General features: G+C 41.2%; 1 protein-coding gene across 8 annotated transcripts in view; it reads right to left on the bottom strand.

Annotated features, from left to right (window-relative positions):
• Window positions 1-20,690, bottom strand: part of LOC144073748 (nck-associated protein 5-like) — an 83,568-nt gene that overhangs the window by 5,132 nt on the left and 57,746 nt on the right. For 6 of the 8 annotated variants that reach the window (XM_077599799.1, XM_077599800.1, XM_077599803.1 and 3 more), the window contains 11 exons: window positions 17,574-17,664; window positions 14,780-14,953; window positions 12,773-12,841; window positions 11,143-11,181; window positions 10,943-11,062; window positions 7,771-7,875; window positions 6,951-7,139; window positions 3,351-6,859; window positions 2,864-2,969; window positions 2,224-2,311; window positions 296-601 (listed from right to left, as the gene is read on the bottom strand). In XM_077599799.1, coding sequence (XP_077455925.1) covers window positions 296-601; window positions 2,224-2,311; window positions 2,864-2,969; window positions 3,351-6,859; window positions 6,951-7,139; window positions 7,771-7,875; window positions 10,943-11,062; window positions 11,143-11,181; window positions 12,773-12,841; window positions 14,780-14,953; window positions 17,574-17,664 — 4,796 coding nt within the window. Of the gene's footprint in view, window positions 1-295; window positions 711-737; window positions 1,325-2,223; window positions 2,312-2,863; window positions 2,970-3,350; window positions 6,860-6,950; window positions 7,140-7,770; window positions 7,876-10,942; window positions 11,063-11,142; window positions 11,182-12,772; window positions 12,842-14,779; window positions 14,954-17,573; window positions 17,665-20,690 lie in introns of those variants that run through there. The other 2 variants (XM_077599806.1, XM_077599805.1) reach the window with 2 other exon arrangements.

Consider the following 20,690-nt stretch of genomic DNA (forward strand, 5'->3'; position numbering starts at 1 on the left):
AAGAAGATGAAGTTGTGGTTCCAATAGTTTGTGTTGTATGCTGAGTGGCCAAACATCAGAACATTCAATCTCAAGTACTTAAGCTCAAAGATGATGGAAATGGATTGGAATATATTGTGTTGATCACATAAAGGTTTTTGATTAGTGTCAAAAATTCTGACCAGGTATTGTTCTATGTATTGCTTCTGGAGAGAAGTAATTGTGCATGAGCCTCTTAAACATGAAGTAGTGTCCTCTGTAGTGCAAAAAGGAAAATGTTTTAACACAAAAATTGAGATACTGGATCTCAACTTACCAGCTGGTTTGGGTAATCGTGTCTGAACATCAGTGTTGGAACCACTGTGAGTAAGGAATGGGTCTGAGAAGGAGTGACCCAAGCTTCCAGGTGCATGCAGGCAGGTGTTGGGTAGGGAAGGCACTTTGACACGCCGTTGTGAGCATTCTGAAGAAGGTGACAGAGGTTCCGCTCGGACTTCGGCTGTAACCTCATCTGGCCCAGGGTCACACTTTGAGTGGTGACGTCCGTTGGCTCGTGTGACCGAGTCAGGGAGAGGGAAGGTGCCAATCCCGCTGTCCAGTGTTCTCATCTGACAACTGGAGCCTAAAGTGACATGGGGAAATATGACAACAATGGGGAGCAAGGGTCAGCACACGGACTGAGGAAAGAGGGCTTCACATGCAACGGAAAGGGTGGTGAGAGTATAGGGTGTCTGTGGCAGGTTCAATCATTGGCACAATGGAGAAAGGAAAAAAATTGGATTATGTTAAGAGAGTCAAATGAAATAATGCAAAATTTTATGGTCATAAATGAAACGAGGCTGTGCTAAAGCGATTGGTCCCGGCTTGCGGCAGCAATCATCATAGTATATGGATATTATGCACTGAACGTAAAATGTTAACGTCTGGTCGCCATAATGACTTTTTTTTTCTAGTAGGGTTAGAGAAACACGTTTTTTTTATGATCAAATTCTTCTGAACATAGTTTTGTTCACTCCCATTGTGTTACTTTCTGCACCATAACAGAAAATTTACTTCCTTAACTGTTCCCACACAAATGGAAAGATACTGTAACTGTCAAAATGTCTAACCAACACACCCCAATTTATTATTTAACCGTAGCGTCCCAAAATATCTCCTAATGAGGCTCACCAAGTTGTTGGTTTGTATACTATTTAACATATATGCACATAAATAGCACTTGTGAGAATCATTTGACACTAAAGTGATGACAAATAGCTAAAGAATAGTTGCTGTACAGCATCAAAATGCATAATAAATAGTAACATGAGTGGGGGGTATGCGTTTGGGGAACTGGGAGTGGGTCCTTATATGTAGGAAAGGGAGTACAAAGTGGAGCCAGCCATAGATTACCAAGTCGTATAATCGAATGCCAAGCCTGACAGTTCAAAATGCCCTCTATAAGCAAACTATAACAAGTTCCACTGTAATTCCAGCCGGAGGCAACAGCGACTGGACGTAATGTAGTTTTTCATGAGCTGCTATCACGTCCAGGCTGCATGCTTGGGGGCGAGAAAGCTAGTGTGATGATACTTTCTCTGTCTGGTGGTTAGCCACCATTTGTTTTGATGTATTTATTGTTTTTGTGCTATGGACCACAAAAAGTGCTCTTTACTGCACAGGCATCATAAGTCAAAAGAAGGGAACGATTTCAGGTTGGTTCATCATGTACCGATTTTTAAAAATATATTTGGGATGCATGCAGGGGGTGAAATTTTATCTGTTCATCTAATTAAGAATGTTGTTTTATTTTCTGCCCCACTTATTTTTAATTAGTTACACCTGCTTAGCATTTAATGTATATTAAACTATGTTGTAGAAAATAAAAATGATGACAGAAAGGAGTATTGTCTGACTGATCATAATTAACTATCTGTGTCAGCAAAGGTTAACCTTCGAAATACCTTCGCTTACAGTAACCATTCAGTCATTATGACCTTTAAAGTTGGAAGCCTGAGTGACAAATTGGAAGTAAATCCCACCTGCTGAATAAAAAATATCACTACAATAATCACGAACATCATGCTATCCGAGTTTGCGCTCAACTTAATTGGCTACAAAGAAATTGCAAAACATCACATGACCAAATGTCCAATTGTAAACACTCCTCAGAGCGAACATGCTCTCATTTCTTGAATTTGTGGTAGTGTGAGATATAGGCTGAATGTTTTGTGCTTACATTTTGCCAATGATAGTAAGACTTACCTATCAGGTTGTCTTGGCCAGCAGCATCTCCCACGCATCCCTCCTTGTTGTCACACCCCATTTTGAGCTTCTGACACATTAGGAGCGTCTATGAAATAAAAATGACCAAATGACCTCAGCATGATGTGGCAAGAAATATGCTTTGGTTTCATCTACATAGTAAAGTGGACAGACCCGTGAAGTGAATTATTCAATAAAATACATACAGAGTTATAATTGGGTTATTCAAGTGTGATGCGAAACAAGTCAGAGAGGTCATAAAGTGCCTCTATTTTTTGCTGTTTTGTGTGCAGAAGATGGGCTTGGGCTTGGGGAATGGTATCAAATAGCCCTTTGTCAAATTGACTGCTTCTGATAAGGAGCCTCCTCACTGCTATCAAAACCCCACATCAGGATTAAATTTCTAACATTATTCTGTGCAAGGCTCTCTTCTCTGTTAAATTTCCCCTTCCTTTGTTTTCCAAGCTCTTGCGAAAACTGCATCCCTGCTTAATTTTCTTTACACATTCATTATAAATTGCACTTTTTCTTTAGGTTAAGGTTGATGTGTTAACTGAAACCTGAATTAGTGCGATATACAATAACAAGTGTAAAGAACAGCAATCAATTTAAAAAAAAAAGAAGCACAATTTCCACTTACAGTTGCATCTGGGCAGATTTTGATGTCTCCTTTCATCTCAGAATGTTTCTTAGGTGTGGAGATCCCAGTTGGCGATGTAGTCACAAAGTTGGCTTTTTCAGCAGTCCTAAATAAATAGTATATGTTATTGGTATTCAATGACATATTTAGGACTGCTCAAAATTTTTGTCTCATGTGGACAAAAATGCCTACAAAAATGATTCTCAAAAGAAATGGAAATTCAAACAGATCAATGGACTAAAGCATTGCAATATGTCTGAGTAACAACTGTCATGAAGTCAAAACTGGAAAAGACAGCTGTGATTGTGATTATTTTTTGTCACACACATTCTTAGCAATATGGGCTCATGTTTGAATGAGCACACTATTTGTTTGAAGGATTGGATTCACTCAGTTGAGGAACAACTCAAGATTGTTGCAGCGACAGGATGTAATCAGAAATCAATTAAGGGGAATTCACTCATGATTGTCTTGTGGATTTACGCACCTGCCAAGAAGCTCTTTTACGAATTGGTCCTTGCCGATGAGCGCCGTCGTGCACTGGATCTGACTGGCAATCTGGCCCATTTGATTGTTACAGTGGTCCATGATGGAGCTGAGCTTGTTGTTCAACTCAGATTGATTCTGGGTCTCCACAGTGTCATTTTTCTTCTTGTCCTTCTTCTTGTCCAGCTTTGTCTGTTTGACGCCAAGCATCGATCCAATTTTCATATCCTTTTTTTCTTCTCTTCCTTTGGGCATGTCTGCTTTCTTCCCAGCTGGAGCGGGAAGTTTGCTCTTCCGGAAACCAAACCAGTTTGCCAGTGAGGGAACAGTTTTTTGTTTGGCCTCACTCGCTGCAACTTTCTCTTGTTCTTGACATTTTTGCAAGTTTTCTTCAATTCCCATCATGACCTTCTCTTCGATAGTACAGGCTGATGGGCTGCTTTTTTTGCTGTCTGTATCTGGGGTTTTGTTCGGAGAGTCTGTCTGGGTTTTTACCCCTGAGCTAAATTCTTCCTCATTAAGGCTGATCATTGTGCCTCCTGTCTCTCCCACTAGGTTTTCTGAACTACACGGGCCAGATGCTGAAGGCGCATTGTGTGATGTGACTTTTCCAGGCTTACAGATATTATTTAAACTATTTTTATAGCACGCTTCCTTGTGAGAGGGTGACGTGAGTGTCTGCACCTTGACTGTGCCCTGAGATTCATCCCCTTTGGAGATTAACTTAGAGGTTCTCTCAGGTACAACATTTTGATTGTTTGTTCTTGCCTTAGGTGAATAGATTGGACTCTCCATCAACCCAACACTCGGTACCTCCAAGGAACTCTGTCTGGAAAGCGAGCTTCCCCTTTCTGTGGAGTTTGTTATAATATGAGTTCTGGTTTTTCCTTGCCCCTCCATAACATTGACGTTTGGCTTCTCAATGTAGTTGGTACTGAAGCTCTGGCTTCTAGCTTTGGCCCCATTCATTCCTAAGGCAGGCTTTAGATGGGATTTGGAGTTAATAGAGATGGATCTAGAGAAAAGTTGACTGCTCCTCTTCCCTTTGTCGCAAACATCCACCTCCTCTGGTGTCAGAACGGGAATAACCTCTTCCTCTGGTAACCTACAGTGAACCTCACCTTGTGACATCTTGGTGGGAGAATCAATACTGTACACGGAATGCAAGCTATCACACTGAATAGAGGCATTAGAGGTCACAGTCTCCTTGGAAACTAAGTTGATATGATCTTTCTCTTGCTTGTCTGGCAAAGAGGGAGTATTTTTATGACTGGGGGGTGATTTTAAAAATCCTTTGAACCCCATTGAGATACGAGTCTTCTGACCCTTTTCTGAAGAGTTAGTGGAAGTCATAACTGAGTTTGCAGTACTGACAGTTTTTACATTTTGTAGCTCTGTTTTCACCAGAGGGGCTTCTTGAATAGAAACGGGTAAACTAACTGAGGGTTTCTGCACAGACTGATGGTCATATTCATGAGTGGACCCTCTTTTACAAGCAAATGAGCTGTGAAGAGAAGACCCTCTGACGGCACTGTAGGGAGGGGGGACATTCTTTGAGCTTTTAGGTGAATTTTCAGAGTCTTGGTCAAAGCCTGAGTTTGTGGGAGGGAGGTAGTCTTTTGTGGTGATCCTCTTGGGAGTTTCTGTAATGGAATGCTCCTGTAATGGTGTCATGCCAGAGGACTTTAGAAGGTGCTGACTGGTTTTCTCAACCAGTTTTTGAGGTGCAAGTGCAGTCCCATAGCCGGCATCCATATCTAAGTCTTTATCTTTAATGGGTAATGTAGCTTGCATATATGGTTGGAGAGAGGTGTAGTAACTCGGAGGAGGGCCTCTCACAGTGGTTGTCATCGATGGCTGAGACACCCCATTTTTATGTGCTTGAGGTGACCCCTCGTAATTTGGTTTGATCAGTAAGGAGGTGGTGCGGCCAGGGGGAGGGGGTGGTGAAGGAGACCTGAGTTTGTTTTGGATGCTTTCACAGTGTTTGTCTCTCGTTGGCTGTTCACAATTGTCAGCATACTGTAATTGTCTCCTTAAGAGTCGAGGGGAACTGGGGGAAGAGCCCTTATTCCATTCAGACCTATTTGGTAGCTTGGAGTTGACTACCTTTGGGCTGTGGGAGCTCTTGATGAACCTGGATAGTTTAGTTGTTGAAGGTGGCGGTGTTTTCTCCTGAATAGAATTTCCTGAGTTTCCACTACTTGGATCAGTGGTCGTGCCTTTTGACTGTCTGATTGGGGGTGCAGAAGGTTTATTAAACCCCCGTAATTTTGAGGCAACAGACATGGGACTGGCAGAATCATTCAAAGGTGGGATAGAATGTCCTTTATTAGCTCGGCTGCCAGGGGTTTTGAATAACTTCCTCTGTGGAGTGAACTGCATTGATAACCTATCTGCATTTCCACCTATGCTGTGGTTTGTTTTGTTAGTCCTGAGCTGATATTCAGATGGCTTCTCTGGAGAATCAAGGACTGTCAAGTTTCCCGTAAGTGTGGGTTTCTGTTTTGTCGGCCTTTCTTGAGGGGCTATTGCGTTGTATTTATCCACTACATTGCTAACTGGAGTTTCAACTATAGAACCAGAATCCTCGGTACGCTCCTGTGGACTTAATTCAATTGGCTCCCCTTCCGCATCAAAAACAGTGGAGATTCTCTCCTCAGATAGATAAATATTTGCCCCTTTAAGTGCATTGACATGTTCGGGTGTGCCATCTGCGGTCTGGCCTCTTACTTGTTCCCTTTGCAAGCATTGTGCCATAAGTGACTTTGAAGTATCCCAAGATATCCTCTCCACTTGCTCTGTTCGATGGCTTAAGGGCAACTGCAAATCTCTAGAATCACAATTCAGTTCTTCTATATCGTCCAGATCTGAAAGGCAGTTAGACCCTTCGGAGTCTCGTGTGCCAACATGCAGCACTCTAGTGAAAGCTGATGGTCGTCCATCTTCTGTGAGGCATCTACTGAGGAAACTCGTGAGTGTCTCCGGACAATCTTTTGAGTCCAAGTCAGCCGGCGATTTCGTTGGTACAAGCCCAACACTATTGTCTCCTATACTACTATTGTCTTGTATTCCGTCCCAACTACACAGTGTGCCAGAGATGCTGCGGGAGGGCTTCCTGCAGTGAAACCAGCTATCCTTTGTCGGGATCTCGGCTACATGGCCAGCTTGCATGAGCTCATCATCTGCATCATCAGAATCATACAAACACTTTTTTGCTACAAAAACTGATGTTCTTCCAACATGGGTGGGTTTAGATACACCTTTACTGCCACTTTTGATGCCAAGTGAGTAAATGCCCTCGTTGGAGTTCATGCAATCTTTGTAGCCTGACTTAGAGATCCTGGAAGAAGAAGAAGATCTGTGCTTCCACCTCTGTAATTTTCTTAGTCCCTCTAGAATTTTGGTCTCCTTGCGCCTGGTAGACGTCTGTTCTTCCAGTGGGACACTGATGTTGCTTGGGGCCGAGGAACCCAAATTTAGCCTCTTATCCCAAGTGAGGGATGAGTGCTGTAGACAAAAGAAGAGTGGATTAAATACACACAGAAAATGTAAATCCTGATAAGACACGTATTTTGAGAAATGAAGTAAAATATTTTACCACTTTCCCACAGGAGCGGCCATCGTTCCAGGTGTAGGAGCCACTAGAGAGTTCGCTGCACGCACTTGACAAAGACACTTCACTGCTGCTACAGCTGCTGCGTGGGTACACTGGCATCGGTGCAGTTAGACTCAGCTGGCTTAGACACTTGGTGATGGGCAAACCCGACTTCCCATTCAACTGAATATCCTATGAGGTATTGAAATTGAAGACATGCCATTGTAAGATTTTAAAAACTAAATAGCTCTGCTAACAACAAAGCTTGTGCTTGCTCCAAAATTGAGAAAATAGTCTGGCTTCATAAATATGTGAAAACTTGATGAGACTGAGGCAAGGGAATCCTTTCATTCATTCATTCATTCATCTTCCATACCATCCATCCTCGAAAGGGTTGCGGGGGTTGCTGGAGCCTAACTGTCTTTTGGGCGAAAGGCAGACTACCCCCTAGGTCGCCAGTCAGTTGTAGAGCACAACAAGGGCATCCACTCGTTTCATTTTGTTAAATGAATCTTTTGGGAGTTATTTCAAAGCAAACTAATTTTCTCTCCTTTTTGAATAATATATAAGGAAACTAATGCAGCACGTGTTCACTTAAAGTTGTTGTTAATGGCAGCCATCCCAATCGATGGCTTTCTGGTAACATGACACGGATTTATTCATCTTAGTGTTAAGTGATACTACCAGCTATTTCTGCTAAGAGTGGGTAAGGGTCATGCCTTTAGATACGGGCTGTATTTTAATATCATCTAACGATTTCTGTAGTAGGCACATTGATGGCACCAGTAGGAAAAAAAGAGAAACTGGTTTCCATTAAGCTTACATTTGAAGGAGAATCTGTGTTCCTGGAGAGTAAGAAAGCCTTGCTTTTCTCCGGCTCCTGCAGCAAATCAGCCGCAGACAGATCCATGATCCGTGACTGGAGTTTCTGGAATCAAAAAGTTGCAAACACTTGACTTCCACGATTTAAAACTGAATATGCCCTCGATTTGCTCAGCGCACAAAATAAAACACTTTCATTCATTCATCTTTCCATACTATGCATGCTTGTAAGAGTTCGGGCAAAAGGCAGACCACAGCCTAGACTGGTCGCCAGTCAGCCGTAGGGCATATGGAGAGACAGACAACCATTCACACTCACAATCATACCACCACAAGCAGGAATCGAGCCCAAGCCTACCAAGAGTCAGGGGAGTGAACCACTACACCATCTAAATGAATGCTTAAATTGAAGGAAGTTACAGCCACACATTGAAATTATTTCTTGAAAAGGCCCATCAACTCCTCTCTAATGGTTTTATCAACAGACTAAATTCTAACTGAAGGCATTTACATCATCAATTGGAATTTAAAAAAATTAAGTGAACAAGAAATAATTGCATGAGGGAATAAGGGACCCCTTTTAATATTTCGCCCATTTCATTTGCTTGAGTGGGAAGGAGACAAAACGAAATACGGCTCCATGTATTAATCTTACAGTTTAATTAGTATGGCTTTGCTGTGATCAAATGAACACCATTTGGATGTATACTTCCTGCCTGAGAGCACAGTTCAGTATATGTTTGTATTTTATGAGATACAAGAGTGCAACCACATACAACTGTAATTCAAAAAAATATTTTTTTTACACATGTTTATCTTTTACATTTACGGTATAAGCAAGAAGCTCAATATGCGATACTAGTTCGTTTTTCATGAAATGCCTAAATAAATATGTGCAATTTAATGCAGATACTTTAAAAATTGTCTTTTTTTAATGGTTCAATTCCAATGCCAAATTGATCTAGACTTTCAGGGATGTAAGGTGGGCTGATGTGTCATAGGGTTTTGGATCTTATCATAAGGTATAGAATTTCCCCTCCTCAGCATCCTCATCAAGCATTCAGTCGATAGTGTCAGTGGGTCAAGGAGGGAGGGGGGTTGAATGCGGCCAAAAAGTTGAGTGGATGAAACTGACGCATGGATTTTCCCTTTCATGGGTTCAAGGTCAGAATAAATGTTGAATAAACTGCAAAACATGTGCAAGGCCGTAATACTTAAAATGTAAATACAGCAAATATATTTTCAGTATTAAACATAAATATTCCATCTCATCCACATGACCAAATGTGGATAGCGTGCTTTATTCATCAGATTACATCAGCAGATTAACAAGATAAAATCATGACAGTAATGTGTGTGCACTGGTCCTCATCAGCATTTAATTGTGATAATAACAATAGCAAGAAACAGCTGCATGACAACAATTGGCACCCTTTTACTATACGGTTCTATTCAGGCATTTTTTGCGACATTAGCAAGCAGGGAATGCTGCAAACGCAATAGCAGCATTGAGGTCATGCTCTGTCCTTGAGACCTTGAAGTAAGGCAGCATTTGTCCCAAGTAATGGGACACTTAATTGCCAATTGCCGGCCATATTTGATAAGCGGTACATGCTGTTTAGGGGTGGCTGCACACCTGTACTCTATTATTGCCAACTGAACGCAGCCATCATTGTTTTATACCTTTTTTTTTCAAGAGCCCCTTTTAGATGTTTGGGCAATGCGGCACCACTATGCAGCCTAGACCTGAGGCGGTTGAAAGCACGCAGCTGGCGATGGCGCCATCGAATTCATGATGGCTTTTTATCAGGGAAGCTCAAGATGCCCATGGGGTACCACAGAACATTTTAATTACTGATAAGAAAAAAGCTTCAGACCTGGACTGAAAATAGCTAAGCACTGAAGCTGTAGTATAGAAGGAAGTTAGATTACAATAATATGGCTTCACCAGCCACCCGATGGTGCAGTGTTTATTCTGCCTGACTTTGGTGTGGGCAGTCTGGGTTTGATTCCAAGGCGGTGGAGGTCTGATTGTGAGCGTGAGTGGTAGTCTGTTTCATTGAGCGATTGGCTTGCAACCAATTCAGGGTCTCCCCTGCCTGCAGCCAATGGTTGGCTGGGATACTCTCTAGCACCCACCATGACCCTGGTGAGGAAAAGTCTCACCAAAATGTCCACTTTTAAAGAGGTGCCAAAGTTATGTTGTGAATATGCAAAGAGTAGGAAAATGCATATTGAATGGACGCCAGCATGAACAAATACAAATGTGGTCTCAGCACTCCAGAATGCAAGGCTCGTAATTAATGTGCTGATTTGAATAGCCAAAGCAGTGTTGTTATTGCCTTATTTTTGCTGAGTCACACCTATCCAATCTTTTGTTGACGCCAATAAAGGAAAAAAAAATCTATAATCTTTTGAATGATTTGTTGCTCAAAAAGCTTGGATTGGAGGAAAATCACTGCAGAGACTGAACAAGCCGCTCTCTGGCAACATCATTACAGTACAATCCACTTGAAACCTTTGACACGTTTCAGATTGACAATACACCCACTATACTTTTGTAGCACTAAACTGTCTTTTTCTGTCTCTTCTCTTTCCCTGTGGCACTTGCGCTCACTGATAGCTTCATTTTCAACTCGCCGCTCTTCCCTTCTTATCTCCCCTGGCTCTCCCTTTATGCTGCTTCTCCCGCTCTGTTCAATTCAGCTCATTTTTTTCCCAGCACTGACAGTCCTGTGCAATTTTTCCCCCTTTTCTAGGCTGCCATTTGCTGTCATATTGACAGCGTGGAGCCTCTTGGCCCCAGTGGTGACCTTCCGCACCTGCAATATTATATCATCACTAACAACAAATGGTTGGATAGCACTCATTTCTTTTCTTCCAGTCCGACGCTTTGCAGTATAGTGCTGATTTTCAGGTTGGCCTGCAATGATCCGAGGCAATTTCTACTCAATCTAAAAGCACCTCCCTTTAGAAGGCAGTGCAAAGTCATTTACTTCATTGCCTTACTGAGAAAATTGACATAAGATAAAACAATCAGCACTTTGCAGCCTATTCTTTCATTAAATTCTATTCATTATCAGCTGACCCCATGCACTCTTTTAAGAACAAATCAAGTGTAAAATAACTTGAGTTCACAAGAGGTTTCTTGCTGTTTGGGTTGTGCAGCCTACCTGCAGGAGCAGCTCTGAGGTGGGCTTGATACGCTGCTGAAACAGAATGCCCAGAGCCCGATTCTGTTGCTCCAGATCAAAAACTCGAGTGCGCAGCTTTAGACATTCCTCTCTAAGGTCCTAGTTGAAAAAGAATCATCAGAAGATGAAAAACCTTGGTTGTGGATATTGAATCCATGTAAGGAGAATAAGAGACAAACCTTCTGGGTGACAAGGGCTTGCACAACCTGATTGGCAACCTTGAAAGGAAATAAATTATCATGGTTATTAACATATGAACAAATTTGAATACATTCAAACTAATTAAAATTTGGGAACGAATAAACGCTTAGCCAGTCACAGCACTGTATCTACGCCCTGAAGTTATGGCCACAAAAGCTCAAAATTGCATTGGTGCAGAAACATATTTGTATGAGTATGTGAATTTTTGTAAGGTAATACATTTTTTAGACTTTTTAGACCTCTGAAGCATTTGAGTCAGGATCCATATGTTTCGCATGACATTGACATTTATGTTTATATGCTAATGTGCATGTGTACCATGGCTACACCACTACATCCGTAGCCTAGTGTTTCAATACTTTGGTCCCTATAGTTTAATCAGGTGCTTGTAGTAATATGGATTATTGCCGCAGTAAAAGTCTCAAGTAATCAGTGAAACTGACGACTGTTTTGTCAGACCAGCACAGAGGTGTTTGTAGTGTAAGTACTGTTGTGTCTGCACCACGTCTTTACTCTCACCACAGTGTCAATAGAGCAGTGGCTCGCATTACTGCTTATCGATCTCTCATTAAGTTTACGTTGGCTCTGGAGTATTCCCTCTTATTGAAAGAGGAAAGGCGAGAGCAAAAACGATGAGTTCAGACCCAGCATCTGATTGTGCTCTTCTCTTGTTTGATGAGCTAACGTGTTTGCCCACACACTCCACGAACCCGTGAAAACAATAATCCTCTTTAATCACTGGCTTTCATCTGCCATCAATTGCACCCCCCAGCACATGCTGATGCTGTCTCCTCGCATTCCCTCTCCTCCCTCGGACCATGCACCTCTAGTCACAGTGATTCAGCAAGCAGCTGAACTTAAGCTATTCCCCTGTGTGACTCTCTCAGCAGCACTCAGCTAAAAAATAACCACAAGGCAAAGATAATTGTGCTGTATCAAAGCCAACATATAGCTTTATGGAGGCTTTATTGAGCACAGATAGCATGTGAAATAACCTCAGGTTAAAGGCACCCAGTAGGATAGTGGTGTCTAAACTAAGACTCGAAAGGCCATTTGTGGTTTGTGGCTTGGGGCATATACTAAAGATTACTTTAAATACAAACACTATTAAAATAGTGGACTCTGAATAGAAAGAAAAATATCCTTAACATCCTAAGACCCAGACTCTTGCAAGGCATGCATTTTTACTTTCTCTTTGATATTTAGGCTAATTGGGCCCCGATGAGTGTAAAAGCAAAGAATTATCTTTTTACATTATGCAGTTTCTGAGAAAAATGATGTCCACATCATCTGTCGCTAAGTAATCATAAATAAATTATGATAGATGCGCATTCTACGAAGTCATGTAACTTAAGATGTGCCCATCTAGCTAAATACATGCCTTTAATGCCACCAAAGACCATTCCGAACTGTTGATTCGACTGCCTTCCGCTGAAATCCTGAGCTATTTACATATTCGCACTAAACAGAAAGCTGCGAATAAGTAAGTGATGATATGATATTGATTCTGTGTTAAAAAGTTTCAAACTGACTGTTGCAGAATTGAATATTCTATTAGAAAGGCATCAGCAGAAAGAGTATGGATACTGTATGAAGGTAGGCACTCACCTCATCCAGACAGCGTTCATACTGCTCTCTCTGGCTTTCATTCTCCAATGCTAAGACTGAGTTCCTCTCCTGCAGGGAAAAGATGCCCTGTTCAATTACTGCTGTCATTGTCGACATTGTCAATATGATGCAACAAAAACAAGAGTGAAATGGTTCATGTTTGACTTTAAAAATGTCAACAGAGCCTCACCGTGGCCAATAAAGCACCCCAAGGTAACATGGAAGGAAAGGTCAAGGTGGTGCCAGTCATGATTCTGAACTTTAGGGGTTCTGATATAATAAGAATATCTGCTTCAATTGCAGAGGGACTAGTTGCAGCATTATTGATCTCTGGGGGTTTCCAATTTGTCAGAGGCCGGCAGCGCATTAGGAGCTGTCAACCAGCCCGGCGCCGCTCACCCTCTGCCCTTTAGGAGGAACTTGCCATTCCTCCTAGGAACATGGGAGACGTAATTATAGCCCCAAACATTCTGGGAGGAGAAGCTAAATTAAATCCCAAAAGCTCACCAGATGGATGTAAATGTAATGAGGAAGGAACAAGTGATTTTCTTAAGGAATGCTTCAGCCACACTTCTTTTAGCAGGTATTTAAGGCAATCTGGTAGATTTAGATAGCTGTAAGGCATCACCATGGTTACCGAAGCAACCCTCTCTTTCAGATGCCTTACTCACTCTTAATAACACATCAAACTTAAATAATGTATTGCTCAGAAAATCGTTCATAGGGTGATTGCAATATCTGAGACTTGTCTGAAGAGTTCTTTCAGAGTGCACACAAATGCACCTTCTGAACTCATCGACTCCAATTGGTGTGCGCAAACAGCACACTTTTCCACATTGCCATTTCAGTCTCTATCCATTCATCCATTTTCCTTTTGCTTATCCTCACGAGGCTGGTGGGTCTGACCACTATGACTGAGTTGCCAAGCTATCATAACAAATATCATCATTCACATCATGCATCTCAAGAACAATTCAGGAACAGTTCATTGATAAACTGAGGTTCATGTTTATTGCCCAGTGTTGTAAATGTGTGAAAAGAAATCGACAGTATTTATGAATGTTTGATTGAACCACCACCTCACCTGATTTTTTTTCATTGATACGGAACAATAAATCTTAAAATACTAGGTAAACATTTATGGTGAATAATCTATCCTATAACAGCAAAATGTTAGGAATATAGATTTTACAAATTTGGATGACGTGAATACTGAATGACTTTCAACTATAAGACTAAAAAGCAAGAAACTAAAAGCTTTTAGGGTCAGTGACTGAATAGGAACAGGAAATTTCTTAAGAGAAAAAAAATAAATGGCTTGGATTACTGACGGAAGTTGGTGGTGATAAATTGGTTCTGTATTTCTGTTGTCTATGTATTTCTGTTCAAGATGAATGTATTATTATCACACTTGGAGGATATGTTTCCAATATGAAACAGAAGAAGTGATTCAATTTTGGGTTGATGAAATAAAAGGTCAGAAAAGAAATTTGACGTAAACTTGAATAAAAAACTTGCTGGGTGGAGAGGAAAAGGGTCATAGGTCACAAAGTAAGAAATTTGGCTGCTTATTTGGAAGTTTGCTCTCTCGGAGAACTCCTAAGGTTTTCCATTTGGTATTTTAAACACTTCACATTAGAGTTACAGGTCCAAAAATAATCAATGGATTGGCGAGTGATGAATAGCGTCTGCCTTGATCCAGCCACTTCAGCAAGTGGTGCATCCATCACATGATGCAGCATGGCAGGATTAAATGGCATCTGGCTCGTGATAAAGGCTTTGCAAATAAAACGTTGATATAATGTTGTTCATCAAACCTGAAGGATGACTTGTGAAGCAACAGGAAATCATCTTCTGATGAATAATTATCTCTGATACTAATTTGACTAAATGTACTTCCTGTTAGAGAATATTCTAGGATGCTATAGTTGTTTTTTTTCCACAATTAATTGCGGAAGAAGCAAGGTTGGAAAAGATGGGGTGGAGGGATGTTGTTAGAGAAAATACCTCTAGGGTCTTCAGGCGTTCCAACAGAAGCTTGGTTCTGTCATCGTTATTGTCAGTTTGGCTGGCATCGGTGAGCAGTTGCGTGGCAGACGCGAGCTCCGTCTGAGTTGCCGGCAGGGGGCTGTTCTCCACTGGGCAATCATGCTGCTTTTGCACTTCTTCTGAGAGTTTCTCCTGAGGCAAACACAAAGAGGGCAGGTTAGAAGAGGTAGAGCGAGAATAAGTGTGGTGTGAGGGGAGGGAGGATTTGGCAAGAAGAAACCACAGCAGATGGCCTGAGAACAAAAAAAGGAAAGATGACTGGCTTTTGGAAGGCAAGCAGGAAGCTGTGAAAGGGAAAAATCACAGAAGAAGGAGAAAGTGAAATACAAGATGAAAGCTGAGAGATGAGCGGAGCGGATCAAATGGGCAGATGGGCCGACAGGGAGGCAGCTTCAACTAAACATCCCATAATCCCTAATCATGTTTCTCTTGTTTTCCAAATTGTAGGCAGCGACCTTCATGGCGCTCCCGTTTGGCCTTGGTACATCTTTTTGCCAGTTATCTTCAGAGTAGATGGAGTTCTTCATTGCATCCCATAATTAACGACTGGTACAAATAAGCCTCTAATTAGGCAATTTCTGGCAACCGCAGAAACGCATAGAGAGATACTAATGGGCAATCTGCCTTGTCCGAAAAGCTAGAGTCACACGAGCATTCTTTATTTCAAAATTGGTTCACAAGACCGATAGCAGTTTTCCAAGCGCTGCTGTGTCTGTTTGCGAATTTGTCCCACCGATGCACTTTCTTGCAATTCGATCATTTTTGCAAGCAGTTGGTGTCACATAAAAGACTTAGATAACGACAATGGCCAGAAAAGAACGAGGCCAATGAATCAGTGAAAGGACAGGGAACCAGAAAAATGTGTGTTTAGTAAGGGCAAAAGAACCTGATTGGTGTAGGTTGTTCACTCGCCTGATTTGGGTATGGGCAAGCGTAGGATCGTTTCCCGCTTGGTGGTAGTAAGATTGGATGTGTGGATGATTGTCTGTCTCTCTGTGTTTCCCACAGAGACCAATCAAGTGTGTAGTCTGCTTGTCGGCCAAAGTCAGCTGGGATAAGCTCCAGCAGCCCCCGCAACACTTACAAGGATACACGCTCCCGAAGATGAATGAATGAATGGTAAGGTCTATTGATTTAAATTCTTGGAATGGAAGTTGTATACCAAACGATCGTTAGGAGGTCTTAAGAGAGAGTGGAGGCTATCGGTACCTGTCTGTTTTTAATTTTTATTACAGACTGGTACAAACTAATAAAAATTTTGTCTCCTTTCCTTCATTCATCATCAATACTGCTTCTGCCTATACCAGCTGACTTCAGGGCAGAATTGGTCTTTCCCCTTTCCCCCAGACTGGTCGCCAGCTGTAGGCAACACAGAGAGAACGCCAACCAACCACATTCACAATCATACTGCCACTGAGTGGGAATCAATCCCACACTTGCCCGCATCGAAGTCAGTACCACTACACCATCAGGTGGCTCTTTTATCTCCAACTTTATCTAATTTGTACAAAAGGTTTGCAATTCTACAGTATATGATTGGGTCTTAAAATTAAGATGGAGGCGATGCTTTATTGTGGTGGGGTCTTTGTGCTAGTTTGAAGAAGCTGCTCATCAGGCTCTGTTAAAAAGACCCTGTAATAGCTTCCGCAGAGAAGAGGGTGGGGACATTTTCCCGCGTGCTGGCCTTTCAAGTTATTGAGTTTGGCTGCTGAATGCACGGAAAGTGGCTGCATAGGACAAGCTGTAGTTCTGGTTATTCAGCTGGTGGGAATGAACTAATAGCCCTGAATGTTTGCGCTTTTCCACAATATCCACAGGCGGATAAACACAGGAGAACAGGGAATTAAGTTAAAACATTGAATTTGCCTTCTTGTCAGATTTTACTTGTCTTCCTAAGTGCATACAGTTTTTTCATCATTTATTTTCCTTTTATTTTTTTTCATCGAAAAAAACAACCCTCTTCTCAAACCCTTTCTTTATTAGTTTTGTGTGTGTGTGTGTGTGTGTGTGTGTGTGTGTGTGTGTGTGTGTGTGTGTCTGTGTGTGTGTGTGTGTGACCAAACTTTGCACATTACCAATGACATTTAGTGGCATTATTTGGCCCTCTTCTTATTTGCCCTCATCACTGAACGGCAATGCACAAAAATAAAACGGCGTACTCTGGAATGATGGAATGACCTTTTATTTGAATGCCTCGATCACTTTTGAGAATTTGCATCTTAAAATTACACCTTATGTTCCAGACTATAATTCAAACTTTTTTCCCTAAAGTTTGCTGGGTCTCCTATTTATACTAGGTGTGACAGTTTTTGTTTTTCTCCCCTCCTAATTGTGCTTTTTGTGGGTCTGGTTGGGAGCTGGTGCAAATTATAATCCCCAAAATACGATAATATTGGTTGATCCTAGTTACCCTGCACATCTTGCTGCTATGCTAATCTGTATTTTTTATATTTAACTTTATTCTGAAGTGTTCTCATTTCCTGGACAAAATAATAGCACACCAACAAGACAGTTGTGTAAATGTGACGCAAAGGTGGCCCTGTGAATGCTGATTATTTCTTCTACATCCCTGCAATCAGAACAGAACCTATTTTGATAAATCCCTCATGATTGTGTCCATCCTTTCTTCTCACTAAACATAAATATATGAGTCAGACACCCATTCCCATGATGTCACCTCATCAATTCTAATGATCCTTTAGCAAGTATGATAAAGATTAGCCAAAACTTGTTGTACAAATAAATTGTTTACTTTGTAGATTTTCATGATGTCCACGGTGTCTGTTGCCGTCTGCTCCACCAGTCCTTGATTCTCCAGCAGCAACCGCACCGCCTCTTCCATCCTGCACACACGAAGCATGACATCAAGGAGGTGAATTTAAGAAATTCCATTACCATTTGATTGTTTTCACAGGATTTTGGTGTCACTTTTCCTCTACAAACAGGAACTGGGATTAAGATTGCCTCCAACATTTTTGCTTTGCGGCACAACATGTGCTTACAAATGACTATTTGCATGTGTGAATGAAAGTGCAATCACAGCAGCAACTGCCACTGAGTGACTTTGACCTTGAGGGCTCGCTCTCCTCCAAACAATCAGCCGCCAAACGTGCAGCCTGCATGCAGAGCAGGTATCGGAGAAACGAGGCAAAATGGCCCTCTAGATTTGCATCTCGCATGAGTTTCAGGAGGAACATTGACCCAGCAGGAATGTTGTGTTTTTAAAGTAAAATAAGCTTTTCTTGGTGACATCATGGGATCGTATGTCTCCTAAACCTTTTGGTGGCCATATTTAACATTTAAGATGAAGCTATTCTCTTCTATTGACCATTATTCATAGTAGATATATTATATTAATGAAAGGAAAACACCTAATGAGCCGTGATTGCTAATAACAGTGGTAAACAAGCTTTGTCACATTCAAACTGTTGCTAGACAGCTGATCTGCCTCACTATCTCTGACGAGTACATGCAAGGGAAGGTTTGTCTCGCCATCTGTCCGGGCTGTGCTGCAAAGCCGCTTGTAATCAGGCAGCGAGCGAGACAAGGAAAGACAGACTGCTCTGGTGAACACTTTAAACCGGAGGAAATCGGTAGAGTCAGGAAAATGACGCTGATGATAATGGGACATTGGCGGATTGCTGTGCTTTGTCTCAGTGATCACGTCATAAATCCACACACAACTTGGGGGAAATAAATTCACTTGGAGTGGCAAATCCCTCACTTACAATTCAAACCGTGTTTCTAATCCAGGACAGATGGCAACCACCTAGTATTCTTGGTCGTTTTCAAATCATATAGATGACCGTGTGGAGAAGGCAATCAATTAGTGAGTATGACCACAATTAATGCTACATTATCATTGATGCATCAGATTGCGCATGGCGTAAAATAACATTTGGAAAATGAGTCTTGGCATCCCGGAGCTTTAAAGGGCAACCTGGGTGCACTTTCCTCTTCAAGGCAGTAATGCGATGGTAAGATAAACAAGCTTCATTCAACAATTAGTCTAAGACTGGTGTCATGTGGCAGCACTGGGGCCCGATCCAGCCTACCACATCACTTTGTGGGGCCCACAAATGTAAATCCTGTGCCATTTTTATATTTCATGGTAAAATTGAATTGAATCTCACTTTTGTATAATTCTTTTTTTCAAATAAACATTTTCATTTGGAAAATCTATTTACAGTTTTTTTTCAGTTTTCTTTTTATGAAAAAAAGCAATCTAAGAAAAATAAATACTACAACTGAATATTTTTCCACTTTTTAAGGTCAGTAGGAAATAAAGTAGAATTGTTTAAATGTTTTTCTTGCCTTTTTAAAATGGAAAACTAAGAAGAGATAAATATCCAATGTTTAGTGTTTTTATCTTAATTTAGAAAAAGGTTAAAAGATCTGAAACTAAGAATGCCTACCCTTTTAGCATTTTATTTTGTTAATATAAATACATAAAAAATTAAATATTTACCATTTTTATTTTTTTAAACAAAAGATTAAAAGATAGAAACAATTGAAATATGTTTTCCTTAAAAAATAATACATTAAAAAAATATAACAGAATATATGCTATTATGAGGACTTATTTTAATGTCAAGATTGGCTGGCAACCATTTTTGGGTGTCCTTCGTGTACTAACTCTTGTGAGGATAAGCTGAATGTAAAATGAACGAATGAATAAATGAACTATCGACAATCAGGAAAAAATGTCAATTTATTAGTCGATTAAATGTGGCCCTCCGAATGAAACTGTAATCATGACGTGGCCTCCGACAATAATGACTTTGACAACCTTTGCCGAAGTGATAACTTGAAAAAAGGAAAAAAGAAAAAAGCTTCACTTCAAATTTCTTTAACCAGAACGCTGATTGTGATGACTACCAAATAGCTCACTGGAACCTGGCAAGAAGACAACCCTTGAAGGCTGTTGAGAAAAAAGGGTGGCAAAAGTAAGTTATGACTCGCTTGACCCATGGCAGCTTCAGCTGAATTTCAAAAAAGCCAGCAGACCAGGAAATACAATTGGGGCGCAATCAATTTACAGCCCAAGGTCTGTGAATTTGCAACTCCCCTCTTTCTCCCTCACTCTTTTTCTCTCACTCTACACAAGCAATTTCATAAACTCTAAAGCAGGGGTCTCAAACTTGCGGCCCGCGGGCCAACTGCGGCCCGCGGGACGATAATTTGCGGCCCCCGTCTTAATATGAAAGATCGATTTTTTTTTTTTTTTTTTTTTTTTTTTTTTTTTTTTTTTTTTTTTTTTTTTTACCCCTTTCCCCATGATGGCGCCGTTTAAGTGGCAGCCAGTGGCAGTAGCTCTGTCCACTCATGTTTTTCTTGTTTTACAGCATGTTTTACATGAAAAATTAGAGGGAACATTGACATGCACCTGCTTGTGGCAGGTGTGATACTGGTGTGCCGATAGCGAGCAATGATGATGTCGTGACCGGATGATTCGCCTAAAGACGTTTCGCCGACGGACGTTTGACAGACGGACAGGTCGTACTAGTGTTTGTTAGTTTAATGATTAAATACAAATACTAGTATTTGTATTTAATCATTAAACGCTGTTTTCAGATGGATTTGACCGAATTTGAGAGCATTTTGAGCCGTTTGGCGAATGGACGTCTATAGACGTTTTTTTGCCTCCATCGCGATATCATCCAGTATTTGTATTTAATCATTAAATGCTGTTTTAGGATGGATTTGACCCGATTGCTGTCATTTTACGGCTCGGTTCTGCTACATCTGCCTGCCCAAGAGTGTCAAACGTCCGTCGGCGAAACGTCTTTAGGCGAATCATCCGAGTACCGATGATGTCGCTCACACTGGTACTCAGTGCGCTCAGGGAGGTTGTCTTTCTGCTCAGACC

The sequence above is a fragment of the Stigmatopora argus genome, chromosome 1, assembly GCF_051989625.1.
Source record: "Stigmatopora argus isolate UIUO_Sarg chromosome 1, RoL_Sarg_1.0, whole genome shotgun sequence".
Lineage (NCBI taxonomy): Eukaryota > Metazoa > Chordata > Actinopteri > Syngnathiformes > Syngnathidae > Stigmatopora > Stigmatopora argus.